At 41.0% G+C, this 14,692-nt stretch overlaps 2 protein-coding genes across 4 annotated transcripts in view; one reads left to right on the top strand and one right to left on the bottom strand.

The window, feature by feature from the left end:
• Window positions 1-1,932, top strand: part of Tpx-3 (thioredoxin peroxidase 3) — a 19,611-nt gene extending 17,679 nt beyond the window's left edge. For 2 of the 3 annotated variants that reach the window (XR_011447959.1, XR_011447960.1), the window contains exon 6: window positions 1,764-1,932. The gene's annotated coding sequence lies outside the window, so the exon portion shown is untranslated. The remainder of the gene's footprint in view (window positions 1-1,763) is intronic. The other variant, XR_011447961.1, reaches the window with a different exon arrangement.
• The window catches only part of Hmx (H6 family homeobox), a 16,417-nt gene extending 3,020 nt beyond the window's left edge, over window positions 1-13,397 (bottom strand). Inside the window, exons 1-2 of the mRNA XM_070308719.1 lie at window positions 12,790-13,397; window positions 1,795-2,135 (exon numbers count right to left, since the gene is read on the bottom strand). Of these exons, the coding sequence (XP_070164820.1) occupies window positions 1,795-2,135; window positions 12,790-13,397 (949 nt within the window). The remainder of the gene's footprint in view (window positions 1-1,794; window positions 2,136-12,789) is intronic.
• Window positions 13,398-14,692: the final 1,295 nt, after the last annotated feature.

The following is a 14,692-nucleotide window of genomic DNA, read 5'->3' on the forward strand; positions in this document are numbered from 1 at the left end:
CGCGCATTGCGTATCGATCGTATGTAATCGTTAATGAGAGAAAGGTAAACGCTCTTAATCGCTCTTCTTTTTAAATATCATCCGCGTGCGTCCATCAATCTGGGGAGAGAGCAGCGCCCTTTGGATTTACAAATTCTCTTACGCGCGCTCCGATAAATCGCTATTATATAATTTCTCTATCCATATTGAATATTTAATCAATTATAATAGAACGCTAATTAATATTCTATTAATTCATTTTCACATAATTGCTGCGTATTAAATTGCGTATGTAAATGCGGATACATCATCCGATGATATTATTTATACGACGTGCGCATATTTGTATATAAAATACCGCCACCCCGCGTCTCCTCCTCTTAAATTATATCGCGATAGAAATGGAACTTGTAACAATTTTGTTAATTTCTATTGTGTATAAATTGTATTTTCCATATATATGTTTCTTAATTGACACGCAATACTTTATGACACAAATCAAATATCTCATCAATCTTTTGTTTGCAAAAAAATTATCGCCATACAAGTTTTTCGATAATTAAATTTTTTGTTTAAATTAAATCTTAATTACCGATATTTAATTATCAATTTTAAATATCAATTTTTATTATCGATATATCGGTAATTAAATTTTTCTAAAACATTGTACTAATCCTTCTAATAATATCAAATGTAACGACACTTGGAAATATATTGAGATCGGGGATAAATGATTATTTTGATATTGTTGGTAATGTGTAATGTCATTAATATACGTAGGATGGTTTTAATTCTTTCTTTCTACAAATAATTGTTGTAGCGGATAAAAAAGTCGGCTCTGAAACGAAACTAGATACGATTCTTTTTTACGATCAATAATATGATATTTGTTAGGAGGGATATATATAATCGAGGGCGAAACATATTTTTAAAAATACACGTTTTTCTTATTCGTTGAGTGAGCGTCATTTTACTATTACTATTGAAACAATATCTGTGAAGAAAATCTCTTGATTTCTCTCACGCATATATTTTAAAGTATCGTCTCTAGTCTCTTTTATATTATTTCAATTATATCTATTTTAAGTAAATTAAATTTTGAGCAATTTTTGAATAAATTAGAATAAAAAATTGTTATATTATTATCATTGTTGAACCGCGTTGAAGAATTTAACGTTATAATGCGGAGATGGGTTATCAAGCGGAAAGAGAGTTCAGTGAATCGTTGAGCGGAGGAGCGATCGTATAAATGTGTCCGTAGGTGCGGATAGTAACTATCTAACAATAAGTGCTTAGACAAGGTGGCAGAAGCGAAACGATCGGCGGGTAAGGCGATCGACGTTGGTTTGTCGTGGTGGAAGCCGTGGAAGCCTTACATATATTTGTATACGCGAGCAGATATACAGATAGATATACGCGTGCTCGTCTCTATGACGCATGTAGACAATATATCTGTATATCTAATAAGAGGTCTCGCATGTTAACCCTCGTTTCTTTCGTTTCTTTTCACCTTCTCTTTGCGATTTTGCGCCTCTGTGAATTATGGGACGTGTTGTCTTTAAAACTTTGAATCGTGCATATGTTTTCATCTCTTTAAAATACGACAATTAAAAATTTAATCGGTCAGTCATTTTTAATATTAAAGACATATTTTATTATGCACAAAAATATTAAATATTTTGCTTTTTCATATTTTTATTGTATATCTTTCGCTTGATCAAAGTTTCGAGAAAAGTGATATGCACTCGGATTATCCTAAATAGGTCGTCTCGATCTGCTCGCAGGTACGCAGGTACGGATGGGAATCGAACTTACCTCGCTGCGGAAAAGACGCGGACGCGGGACTAACCCGGCTGAGGGTGCCGACCACGTCGCTCGGCGAAGGATGCTCGAGGGTCTGCAGGCTGTGCGTCGGCCTCCATGGAAATGGCCAGCCGGCGCCGCCGAGGAGAACGCCGCGGATACCGTCGGCGTCGACGATGTCCGGCGACTGGCCGGCGACCTGCACGGCGTTACTGAGAGCGGACGATGCCGCGGCAGCCAGTCGCGAATGATGCTGATGCTGATGCTGCTGCTGCTGATGCTGGTGGAGATGCTGCAGCGTCGACGGGTAGAACAAGCCGCCGATGCCGACCGGGTATCGGCTTGCTATCAATCTACGACAAGATGACGCATGCGATGTTTCACTGGTACACAGTACAGTATAGAGAGATCTATCAGTGGCCGAAAGAGTTAACAGGAAGTAGAGGTTTCTTCGTGATAAAGGTATGTCAAGGTTTAAACTATAGCTTTTGTGTTTGGTTGTCGATCTTACTCGAATAGATGACGCGGAAACAGATTTTATCTTTAATAAGAGATGTTTCTTTAATAAGAGTCGATCAATTTTTTTTTCTTTTTTTTTTCTTAGTTAACACGTAGACACAGCTTTGACGTTACGAGTAATTAAAAACAGAAAATATCTGCTTTTAAATGTATTTCTCGAATGTAATTAAATATCGGAGAACAAACGTTCTTATTCACTTAAATACGCAAGAAGACTTTATTTTCTCAGAGTTTTAATTTCGAGAGATTTTCTTGCTATTGTAGTACGTAATGTTGAATATTGAAGATTCTTTAATTCGTGAAAAATACGATTATTAATATTTAGATCAGGATTTTTGGAAAATAATCTACAAATAGTTTTTTAATGATTATAATATGTAACGAGACCGATTGCAGAGACTTAGACCATGTCACGTTTAATTTAACGCAATATATAATATATCCGCGTTATTATATTAGATTATATTTTAACATGACACAAATGCGAAAAATAATATGTCTTTACGTCAAGAGATTTAAATCAAGTAATTAAATAATTAAATGCCAAGAGTTGATTGGTATTAGATAGCTTGCGAACTTCAAACTTCGCATCATCCTTTCATATCATCGACATATAATCATATAAAAGAATAACTGAGTGCCATGAATATCATATACACGAATTTCGATTTTATTTTCGAAAAAAACAAAATTACGAATACGGTTATCCCTATAAATACGAAGAGTATTTGCGTCTGTGATTATTCGAGTAATTCGAACATGAGTTCGTTACGTACGTGGATAGTACCGTTGTTCGTATAGCCGGCGGCCATTACTACCTCGGATTTACTCAACCGCTCGGGAGAAAGCAAAGTTCTCCACTGTCAGAATATTTGGAAACGGTGTTTGCGCCGCAACAATGGCCAGACGTGCTACGGATAAACGCTCGACTGGCTATTAAGAGCAAAAATCCGCTTAGAGCAAGAAGAGATCTCTCGAAGAGATCGTTGCGTTAACCGGAAGGTATTATACCTGCGTCGCGGGCCCTTCCAATAGCGAATCTAACGGTGGGACCTTATGCGTGGGAAGAGACCTTAATTAAATGATCACCTTCAATTATAAGAGTAGTTTTCACATGCTAAACATGAAAAATGTATATTTTATCTTGATAATACGATACCATATAATCATCAGAGTACCGATAAAGGAATGAAACGTTTGATGAAATTTTGCGATTCGTGACCCGATGATCAGGGCCTTTGGATCGTTTATCGATCCAAATCCGTCACTGGGTCTTCACGGCCAGTTGTTCTCCGGCTTTTAACGATTTGCTCGCTTAACGAGGACACTCTCGTTTTTCCCCAATCATTACTTCCGATCGCGACTAAGCGCCGTGGAAACTTAATGCGAGAGTAACACCGATTTGCGGCGACGATTCAGATAGAAAAATATAGACAGGCAAGCAGGCAGGATCAGCCGGCAGGGCCGGTTGGTTAGGCATGTGGGCCGAGGAGGCTTCGGAAGCCCTATTACTTCCCCGTATTCCTCTTCCTCGCTTCCCCGGCAGTCTGTCTGTGACGAGCGATCTGATCTCGTTTCGATACGCGCTCGTCTCGCGAAAACGTATTTGACATTGTTCGCGAGCGCTTTGCACCTAGTATCGCTTAGCCAACGATGTGGGTCCTGTTCCTGCAGTAACGGATAGATTAAACAATTTGTTCGCTTTAATAGAATATTAAAGCGACACCGGTTCAATTGTTCGCGATTGGTTCAATTTATTTCGCAAGTCTATTTTGGAATCTATTGTATTTAGCGATATTTTTTACTCATCTCGAAACGATGTAATATTTGGTCTTAATTTTTATGAAACGGTATTAACGATGTCCTGATGTTGCGTAATTCAAGAATATCACGGTTTGATATCAGAGAAAAAAAACCTCATTATACTATAATTTTAAAAAAGTATTATTCTTTTTTCTCTCTCTCTCTCTCTCTCTTAGAGTAGCGTACTTTCTTTATCCCACGAAACGCTCTTGAGCCAATTAAATCTACAATATAAATGCATTCGAGGAATTGCATTTTTCTTCATTTTCGATAAATTAATTGAGCATTGATTTCTTTTTTAAACAATTATCCTCTTATATTAAAATCACGCGAATCGGTAACGGTTGTGCATACTGCTCGACTCGATGTCTCTTCGATAAAACTTAACACGCATCGATTGTTTATTATGGAGATGAGGGGGTGTCATGCCGGGTGATCCGATACAATAACAACAACAGCTATGATAGCTGTCTAGAATCGGAGCAAAGAAGAAATTAAGAGAGATTCTCCCTAAGAGAATTCTTCAGCTACACGCGAGAGAGAGAGAGAGAGAGAGAGAGAAAGATCTTTGGCACCTCCTCCCTCCCCCCCCCCTATTTCCTCGGCATCGGAACGAGATATCGAGGTCCTCGAGAGGGCTTCGCATGGCTAACGGGAGAGGAGAGACGACGGTTCGGGGCACACAAATGCCGCGTAAAAGATAAAGGAAATCTGACAACCGCCTGTTTGTAAGCATTCAGGGACCCTTCCCCGAAGAAGCAGGTATAAACACCAAACACTCGGATCTCTCTCCGCGGAGAGATCCTCCACCTTTTACCGTCTAATTTCGTAGGACTTACATCCTACGATGGCCATGAGCACTCGGCGGCTGGTCGGTTTACGAGTTCTTTTTCCGTAGGTAGGTACTTAAAGTACTCTTCAGCGATACCTCTTTCGAGTGAGCTCTCTCGATCCAAGTCATCGAACGTGCACTTGACTCACACACGTCTCGCTTCTGATTTTTATTTCTCTCCTTCCGCCGATGATCTCTCGAGTGCATCGATCGTATTCGCGCGTTTACATTTAATTCTCACAATCTCATTGTCACCTGACAATGTTCATTTTTCCCTTATGTAATCTTCAAGCTTTGTAATAATATCTATTAGTAAGTTTTCTTCGAGTAATTTTAACGATAATGATTTTTTTATTTTTTTTTTTTTTTATTATTCGTTCATTTACAAGCCGGAGAAAAATTTTTAAGGAGAAATGGCAATAGCCTTTTACGTATATCATAATTGTGTTTAATCTCTCAGATATAGTATACTTTAGTAATGAAACTACAAAAATTACTTTCTCTATGAAAGTAAAAGTTACTTGAATTAATTAAAGAATACATTTTTTTTTATTTGTGTATATTACTTTTTATACGACTTTAAAATTACTAATTTTATTTTCTAAAGTTTAATAATTAAAATATTTACTCTTAAAAAATTTTTTTGTCTGAGAAAAATTGTTATTTTAAAGAAATATGTATATTAAAGTATTAATTTGATACATATTATTAATTTATTTGTAACTTGAATGTAACATAATGTTGAAGAAATTTTCGCACTTGGCGCTTATTCTTTTTTAATCCGTGCATATTTTTGATACTAACAATGTGCTTTCATTGAAAATTTCCGTTAAAGTTTACCCTCGTCTTCGATAACGTGTTATACCGCTTGCTTGTATTGATTATTATTCTGCTTTTGCTTGCGTTCAGTGAGTAAGTGCCATTCTCAAATATAAACTCTTTATGCTGTTAACGATCGCTCGTAACACGATACGTTTCGTCGTGTATCGTTACACGGGGGATAGTTAAGAGCGTAGCGAAGAAAGAGAAGTCGATCGCGTTCACTAGCGAAAGTGCGCCTAAAGCGGTTTACAATCCGTATGCTCAACATATCGCTCACGTATGCAATCATTATTCTATACCTTAGAGAGAAAAGGGAATAAAAACAAAGAAATAGGAGAAAAAAAAGTAGATTATTGGGATATTAAGAAGAAAAGAATAAAGAGAGAAGAGATAGACGGATAATAATTTATATTTGTTAAAATAATTTCTGAAGAATGTTAAAAGATGAACTATATTTTATTTATATTAATATAATAAATTTTTTTAATCCCATTATTTTCTCTCGCCTATACACACGCGTATGATGGCATGTCGCGTTACATGACAAAATCTATCGTTACACAGACATCGGGATGACCCGACAACATGATTTATTGGCTTTCAAAGTGTTGGACTAAATCCGCTAGTTGGCTTCATTGGGTTCTAATTTGCAATAGATAAAACAGAATTTACTTTCGTCTTTATGTTAGAGATAACGTCAACCTGCGATGCATATTCTAGAGAAAATTTTATAATCATAGAATTATCTGTTAATCCGAATTCTTTGTCAAGTAATCGTTTTATAGAAAAATAACGTTCCAAGTATCGAAATATCAAATTATGTTAAAAAACGATTTATATCGAAAGCACGAAATTATATAATATAATTTTTCGACTCGTTCTATGGTGATCGCGTCTTCTCGTACAATTTTTTTTTAATCGAGAGACCATTTTGTGGACGAATCAGCGTCGGATGAAACGGAGAGAATTGTATCTCGCCGCAATAACGATCCGCGGTCCATACGATCACCGTCGTCTCTCATCCCGCATTTGTTCCCAACGTCGAAACATCCATATCGTTCGCGAATAGGCGATCATACACAATAGGCTTTATCGTATCCTCCTTTGAAACTTGTAGCGCGATTCCACCCTAATTAACGAATCATTCATCAGTACTGTAATTAACGAGGCAGTCTCTGTCGCGGATTATCAGACGGATCCTTTCGTTCGCGGCGGTATCGCGCCCGCGGTAACGTTTCTGAATATAAACAACTCTTGCAAAGTCGCGACGAGAGCAAAAAAATATTTTCGCGATACTCCGTACTACCCGAATCAGCTTTTGCGAATCGTACGAACGAATCCGAAACGTATTGTAGGAATTGAAAGCGCGACAAGACGCAAACACATATACGTGCAATTATTAATTCGTAAAATATTTACGTGCGATGTACGAATTCAGTAATTTTTCTCAAAGAAATACGTAGTATTATATTTTGATTAAAATACGAAAGCTTCAATTTTTTTTTATTTTAACAATTTTTTTAATCACCTCGGAGTCGATGGAGTCTCTAATAAAATGCGCAGCATCTATATACGTGTCAATCCTCGAGCAACGAGAAGCACGTTTCTCCGGCTTAAGTCGCACTTTAAGGAGTTGGAGATTCTCGGAGATGCGATTCTTACGATTTCATAAAGCGCGCATATATATATATATATACCAGGTATATAAATATGAAACTGGAATTTGCCCATAAATGGCCCTAGCTGTCAATGTAGTTACCGTCAAACCGCGTCATTGGCGCCATTTTCTTCTTTTGACATCCGATAAAGATTTTCAACTCACAACAATACAAGTTTCATACAACAGAATAGTTTTTAATAGCGTTGAACATGTCGAATTTTGTGCTTGGAAACTACGATTTGCGGACAGCATTGATTTTCCGTTACCATTTGAAGAAAACTGCTGCAGAATCGCATCGAATGCTTGTCGAAGCTTACGGTGAGCATGCTCTTGGTAAATCGCAGTGCTTTGAGTGGTTTAAAAAATTCAAAAGTGGCGATTTTGACGCGAGAAACGAAGAACGTGGAAGACCACCGAAAAAGTTTGAAGACAGCGAATTGCAAACATTGTTGGATGAGGATGACGCTCAAACGCAACAACAACTCGATTTGAATCAAGCTTTGCGTGAAAAACGACCAGAATATCAAAAAAGGCGACACAAAGTGATTTTGCTTCATGATAATGCACCATCGCACACAGCAAAACCGGTCAAGGAAACGATTGAGGCGTTTAGTTGGGAAATACTTTCGCATGCGGCTTACTCACCAGACTTGGCTCCATCCGATTACTACTTATTTGCATCGATGGGACACGCACTCGCTGAGCAGCGCTTCACTTCTTACGAAAATGTACGAAAATGGCTCGATGACTGGTTTGCCTCAAAAGGAGCGACAGTTTTTTTGGCGTGGCATCCACAAATTGTCAGAGAGATGGGAAAAATGTATAGCTAGCAATGGGCAATACTTGGAATAAAATATTTTTTATCATTTTCATACAATAAACGTGTATTTTCTATACAAAAATTCCAGTTTCATATTTATATACCTGGTATATATATATATATATATATTGTATATCGGGCGTATCTCTCTCCCGCGCGTAAATCTCTGCGCGCGTACTTATTCCTACGGAGAAATATTATTATTTGATCATTCATAAGTAGGAGGATGGAGGCTGCATCGAGATCGCATGGCTCCTCACTCCTCTCTCCACGATCTTGGCGAGCGAGAATCTCAGAGGCTGGCGTAGAGCGGCGATTTAATAATAAATTGGCACTAGAACTTGCGCGCTTCCTCTCCCGGAAGAGAGACGTAAGGGCTGCTGGCTTTTCGGCTAAATGGGCCGCGGGATAGGTGCCCGTTTCTCGAGGGAATCTTAGGCTTCTTAACCTTGGACTATACGCGTACGATGTTTCATCCGCATTCATTATGCACTCGACGCCTAATTGATTTTTTACTCCCCCTCTTGCGGGGGATATCCTATCGGTATCTCGACGCGCGTGTTTCGGCCGCGTGACGGTAATTGCAGGGAATTTTGTTGGCAGTCTCTGGCAACGTTAATTAGCGTGTTTGCGAAATATGCTCGCGATGTACGCATACATCCTTCGCATACGCGTATATATGTACGTGCATATTGTGTGAACGCGCGATCATCGTGTAATTCTACGCTGCAATACGAATTTTTGTCGAATTGTATTTAAACGCGCAATATGGTATATATATATTTATTTATTTATTTGCAATTTTATGGCATGGTATGGTTGTTATAAGCGAGAAGTGCCTCTTTTGCTCTTATGCAATCGTGAAAATGAAAATTTGCGCGTGTATCACTATCTATTGTATTTTATGTTAAGTTACATTTGCAAGCGACTCGGTGCCCTTTTCTCGGCGCTGTTATCGAAATAAGAAAAGAGTCGATTATATTTCTAAAGCTATGGCGTTACGTGTCAATGTATAATAAACATCACTTTTACAGCTAGTTTGTTTAGTTAAAAAAAAAAAAAATTAATATTTGATAATTTATAAATTTTTATACACATGATAAAGACGAAGATGTTTACTCGTGAATAATTTGCGAGGGGGGGGGGGACTTTGCTAACCATAAAGATACTGTTTATAATCTGTTAAAAATCTCGTTTTTCGGCAAAAATAAAATTAGCTATATACGTCTATGGCGAAAAATCTGTTTAAGTTTACCACTTATCAGTGGCGGTAAGTTTGTTTGCGCGAAGGGCACCATTCGACGAAGCTTTTCTCGTTGACTGAAGTGTGCCCCGACAGTGCATGCGAGTGGAACTTAATCAAATGGTAAACGGGTGGAAAACAAGCAATAACGTAGCGCCGTCGCGGCGGTAGCCAAGCATGGCGAGGACGAAAGGGAGAAAGGGCGACGAGAGTGAGGATGGAGGGAGGAAGGGAGGAAAGAGGGGAAGACAGGCCGTGTCAATCGGGAGGGGGTGTAAATCTGATAAAATCATCTCGAACCCTCGGGTCTCTCTTGCCCCTTTGCGGCGCACAGTGCCGCGCTCGGATTCCTCCTAGATATATCCGATAGCAGCGCGGGGGTCCTCCTAAGTAACGTAAGTAATGTAAGAGGGTGGGTTGCTACGGTTGTTATTAAATGAGACAGCCTAATAGGCCCATTACGGACCCCTTCTCGCCGGTCCATTCCCACATAATATAATCCTCACCGCACGCGCTCGCTCGTTGCCGCTGTCCCTTAACGTCTCGCCAACCCGCCCCCCCCCCTTCTACCCCCCCACCCAATATGTCATGTATCTTGATCTGGAGTGAGCTCACGCCTACGAAAATCTTTCGTCCAAACGGCTCGCGCGAAAATTATCCCCCGGATACGTCCCTTTCTACCCGTAATCCAGGTTGACGGGCGCTGATATTGCCGTGGAACAGGATGATCCCGCGAGTCAAAATATTTCAGGCTTCTTCGACGAATCTAGGAAGTTTGGTTCTTTTCTTTTCGTGAAAATGAAAAATGTCGAGTAAGGGCGCTGATTATTAAATCGCAGCTTAATAATTTTCGATTTTAAACTTCTTAAGCAATACGAGTAATCGGATCTTAATGAAGTTCCTTTTGTAAAACAAGGATGATGGAATCGATTGAAAAGGTGAAATTTTGTTATTTCTAGAATATTCACTCACACAATATATTAAAACATATTAATACGAACATATTTATTGAGTATTTTTATATAATTGAAAGAAAATTAACTTGTCAAAACTAAAAGAAAGAGAAAGGAAAGTGGTAATTTTCGCGAACACTATATATATATTGTAGATACATCTTCTCTAGTCAATGCAACGAAAATACGACGATTATAACATTATGCATCGCAAAACTTAAAGTTTCCTGCATTTTTATTAAATGAGTATTGTATACATTTATAATTTAGTTAATAGCGTAGTTGCTAATACGGAAAAGAGAGAAAGAGATATATATATACCGTGCATTCTCTCGCGCACACGTGCGCGTAAAATTATGCCAACAAGAATGGCGAAGCAATGGATATTAATCCGTTACAATGGTATTGTCGAATCTCTCGGGTGTCAAAGTTTCGCGAATGCGTATTTTTATCGTTAAAACATTAGCGCTTGGCGGAGCTTCTAATTGCCTGGGGAGGGCGCGGTCTTAATTTATTCAACAATTCTGCCAATTACTCGAGCGGCGAATATGAATAACGACGTTGTTACGAATTAATTAATCATTAGTAAGTATTAGCAACTCCATTTGCTGACACTTTTGCATTAATATTAAATGGCTATGGCCATTGAATTAGCTCTTAAACGATGGCATTTAATTGTTGAATTATGCATAAAAATACATTTCTTCTATTTCTGTTTAATTTTCTTTTTTTATTAAAAAGCCTCTTAGAGAAATGTTTTTAGAAGATTTACGTTATAAATAATTAACTATCGATGTGCGCGCTCGTTATTTTACTCGGCTGACAGACATATCGTTCTACACGAAATGAATGACGATCGCCAATCAGTACAAAGGTTCGAATTTCGGCTAGTTATTCCGACGCCATCAACCAATAAAACCGAAGGTCACATTGCCGCATCAACTGAGTTTAATATAAAGGTATTGTATACATACATATATATATATATATATATGTGTATATACGCAAATAAAGGACGCGCGCGCGCGACACGTGTTTGCGATGCAAAGTGCTTTCGGCTTGTTAGTAAAAAGCATTATTATTACAAAAACGTTACGCATGCCGTTCGTTCGTTTTGTGCGACGCGTAGCGCTTGTTTTCCGTGAGAAATAAAACGTCGGGAATAATGCAAAGCTCCTCCACAGCTAATCACGTTTAAGGTAAAGCTAAGACTGAATTTTTTTTTTTTTAAAGAGAGACAGCTTCACTTTTACGGTTTCCTTGCCGAAAGATTGTACGCGATTATACTTATAGAAATGTCACAGATGATTCATCATCCCTCGGGGTATTTAAAGTTAAAGAAACAATTGATTCTTTTGATAATTTTCGAGATAGCTTCTGTTAATTTTCGAATAATCGAATAAAAATTTAAATAACAGAGAAGAATTAAGAAGATCGGGAGAAGAAAAAGGAGTGATTGGCTCATTTGAAATGCACTTTGCTTCAGCAGAATTTAAACGAGATAGAAATATCAAGCTAAGCGATGTTAAAAATTAAAGCGAAAAAGAGAGATGACAGTATGCAATTTTTTTTTTTTTTTTGTTATGGAAAGCAGACTTTGAAAGAAACTACATTCTCGAGTGAAAGTGCATGACACCCGTTACGTCCTATATATACTGGCTACGTATCTTACTTTTCAGAACGAGACATGTAAAATTCATTGACGCATCATCTAACCCTTGTATTCACAATTTAAGAATATTTTCCTGTCGTGTTTAAATAATGTAGAGCGAGCAGTCATTTGTGTCGTGTCAGTTCTTTATACTTTCGTAGACGTTACATGAGGTAGAGTTATGCTATGACAGACTTATAGATTTTCGGATAATAGCATTTGATGAATGCGAGTCGACGCACACACCCGTTTAATGATGTACAGAAATTGTAGGAATTTTTGAAAATATGATCGATAACAATATCGATTCTGTTATCTATTCTTTGCATTTGTTCGCGATATATTTAAAGTAATAGCGAATAATTCGCAAGATATTTTTCACACACGATATAAAGACACGAATTAACGTATCAATTAAATGATGAAATTTTAACAGCCAAGAGCCTTTTTACATACGATTTACTTTCGCGATTGCGAGACTTTATCGTTGAAGAGTTTTCACTTATTCACGGATCTATCCATCTCATCAAATTTCCAAGAGCTGAAGAAAGAGATACATATCACCTATGTGATTTTGCAATTTTCATGAATGAAAAGTGACTCGCGCGATAAGATTCGTGCAACTCGTACCGGTTGCGAGTCGCCGCGGACGCTGTCGCTAAGGGAATTCACCAAGACAGAAAATCGAGTCCAAGGCCACGTACCTTGATAACATCGCGAGGTCCGCTGACGCTTGGTGTCCCAGTAGCGGATTGGCGGAAGCGTCGCCGGGCGGCGAGAAGGTCGCGGCGGCCGGACTGGTAGCACTGGTAGCACATCCGATACCGATACTCGCGGAATTGGCTCTGGACTCCAAGCCGGTGTGACCGGTCGCGGGGAGACCACGCTGGCCGCCGGACAGTCTCAGGGACGTTGGCGAGGACGAGACTCTGCCGGGGCTGCCGCAGGACGGCGGAATCCTCTGCGAGTTTTGCGAGTTGGTCGGCGGCAGCGGTGACGTTCTGTCAACGTCCGACGACTGTCTCTCCCCGGAACCCGTGGACGTTGTCGAATCGACGGGCGGCGATTCCGGTCTGCCGAGGATGCTGGAGATACTGAAGGACGTGTACTGCGGATTGCAGGCGGGCCTGAGCGCCGGCTTGCTGACCGAGTCGAAGCTAAACGAGCGATGGTGATTGTTCAGGCCGCAGCCGGATTTGCCGTTCTTCTCCTGCAGCAGCAGCTCCGCCGGCGTGGAACTGCTCCTGGAGCCCTCCAGTTCTAGATCCTCCTCCGACACGACCGACACCTCGATCTCCGTCTCGCCGGACATTCTACGTGTCTGTCCACCCGGGGAGATCTGTCGCTGCGGCAGCTCTTCCGTGGCTAGTCCAGCTAGCCCCGATACGATTCTTCGAACCAACTTTCGTTCCTGCTCGTAGCCGCGCGTCGTTCTCGTCGTCGACGCTTCTCGATACTCGCTTCTCGGAGCAAGCCGTCGACCGCTCGACGATTAAGCGGAATCCGTCGTCTCGCGCGACGCGATCGCGCGGCGGCGGCTATCTTCCTCGGATGATCGCATATCAGAATGACACACACACACGCACGCACACGCACACACACACTCACACACACACACACACACACACAGGTACGTACAGCGCGTTGATCGGTAGCTCAGATGACGAGGCTGCCGTTGGTTAATAGTAGATGACGCGCGGTCGTCGCCAGGACGTTCTCTCGCGCGTCGTCGTGAATCGCAGACGGATCGCTCGATCGCGCGACATTCGTAAGCGATACCCTGGACGACAGGATGATAGGAGACAAGACACTTGGAGGGACCACCCTTCGTCCTCTCCCCCTATCGTCCTTCCGCCACCTATCACACCCCCTCTTTCTATCTTCACCACTATCTCTCTCTCTCTCTCTGTCTTTTGCTCTCTCCTTCTTCACCACCACTCCTATCCTTCACCACCAGCCCGATACGTAACTTCTCCTCTCCTTTTCTCCTCCCGCTCTCTTTCGTTAATCCGCGGCGCGTAAAGCGTTTCTCGCCCGTGCCGTCGCTTTCTTCGAGTCACTTCCACCGATCGTCGGACACTCGTCGCAAACCAACGGCGTTGTATCGGCCCGTCGTCGCGGGGAGAGTCGTCATCGCGCAACCCTTCTCCATCCGACCGATCGAAACGCGACGTTCGCAAATCGACGTGGAGAAATGCGGAAGGAGCTTATACGTACATCGGATAGTTGGGATCGGCGTCAGTTTGCGCGGTGAGAGAGTCACGGTACCCTTACACTAGCGATCGACGCGCGACGAACGCGACGACGCGTTCGCGTCGGAATTTCGGCTCGCGTGACGTAACGTTGGAGCGTCGGCGCGCGCTGACAGCGTTTGGTCGCGTTAGAAAGAGAGCGGTGCACGGGCACCCTCGTGTCCCGCGATACGCTTCGCGGTGCGGAGTGACGAGCCGCGGTGGATGGGCGCGCTGTGTGCTCGCGCTATTAAGGGTAGGAAAAGGCCGGAGAAACCGCAGGTCACACGGATGAGGAGAGATTCGTTTACGCGCACGCACGCTCGTGTGTCCGTTTGCAAGAGGGTAGGAGGGAGGGAAAACGGTGGCAACGGTG

This window comes from Polyergus mexicanus, unplaced genomic scaffold, assembly GCF_030449975.1.
Source record: "Polyergus mexicanus isolate NDT 795.1 unplaced genomic scaffold, iyPolMexi1.0 SCAF_16, whole genome shotgun sequence".
NCBI lineage: Eukaryota > Metazoa > Arthropoda > Insecta > Hymenoptera > Formicidae > Polyergus > Polyergus mexicanus.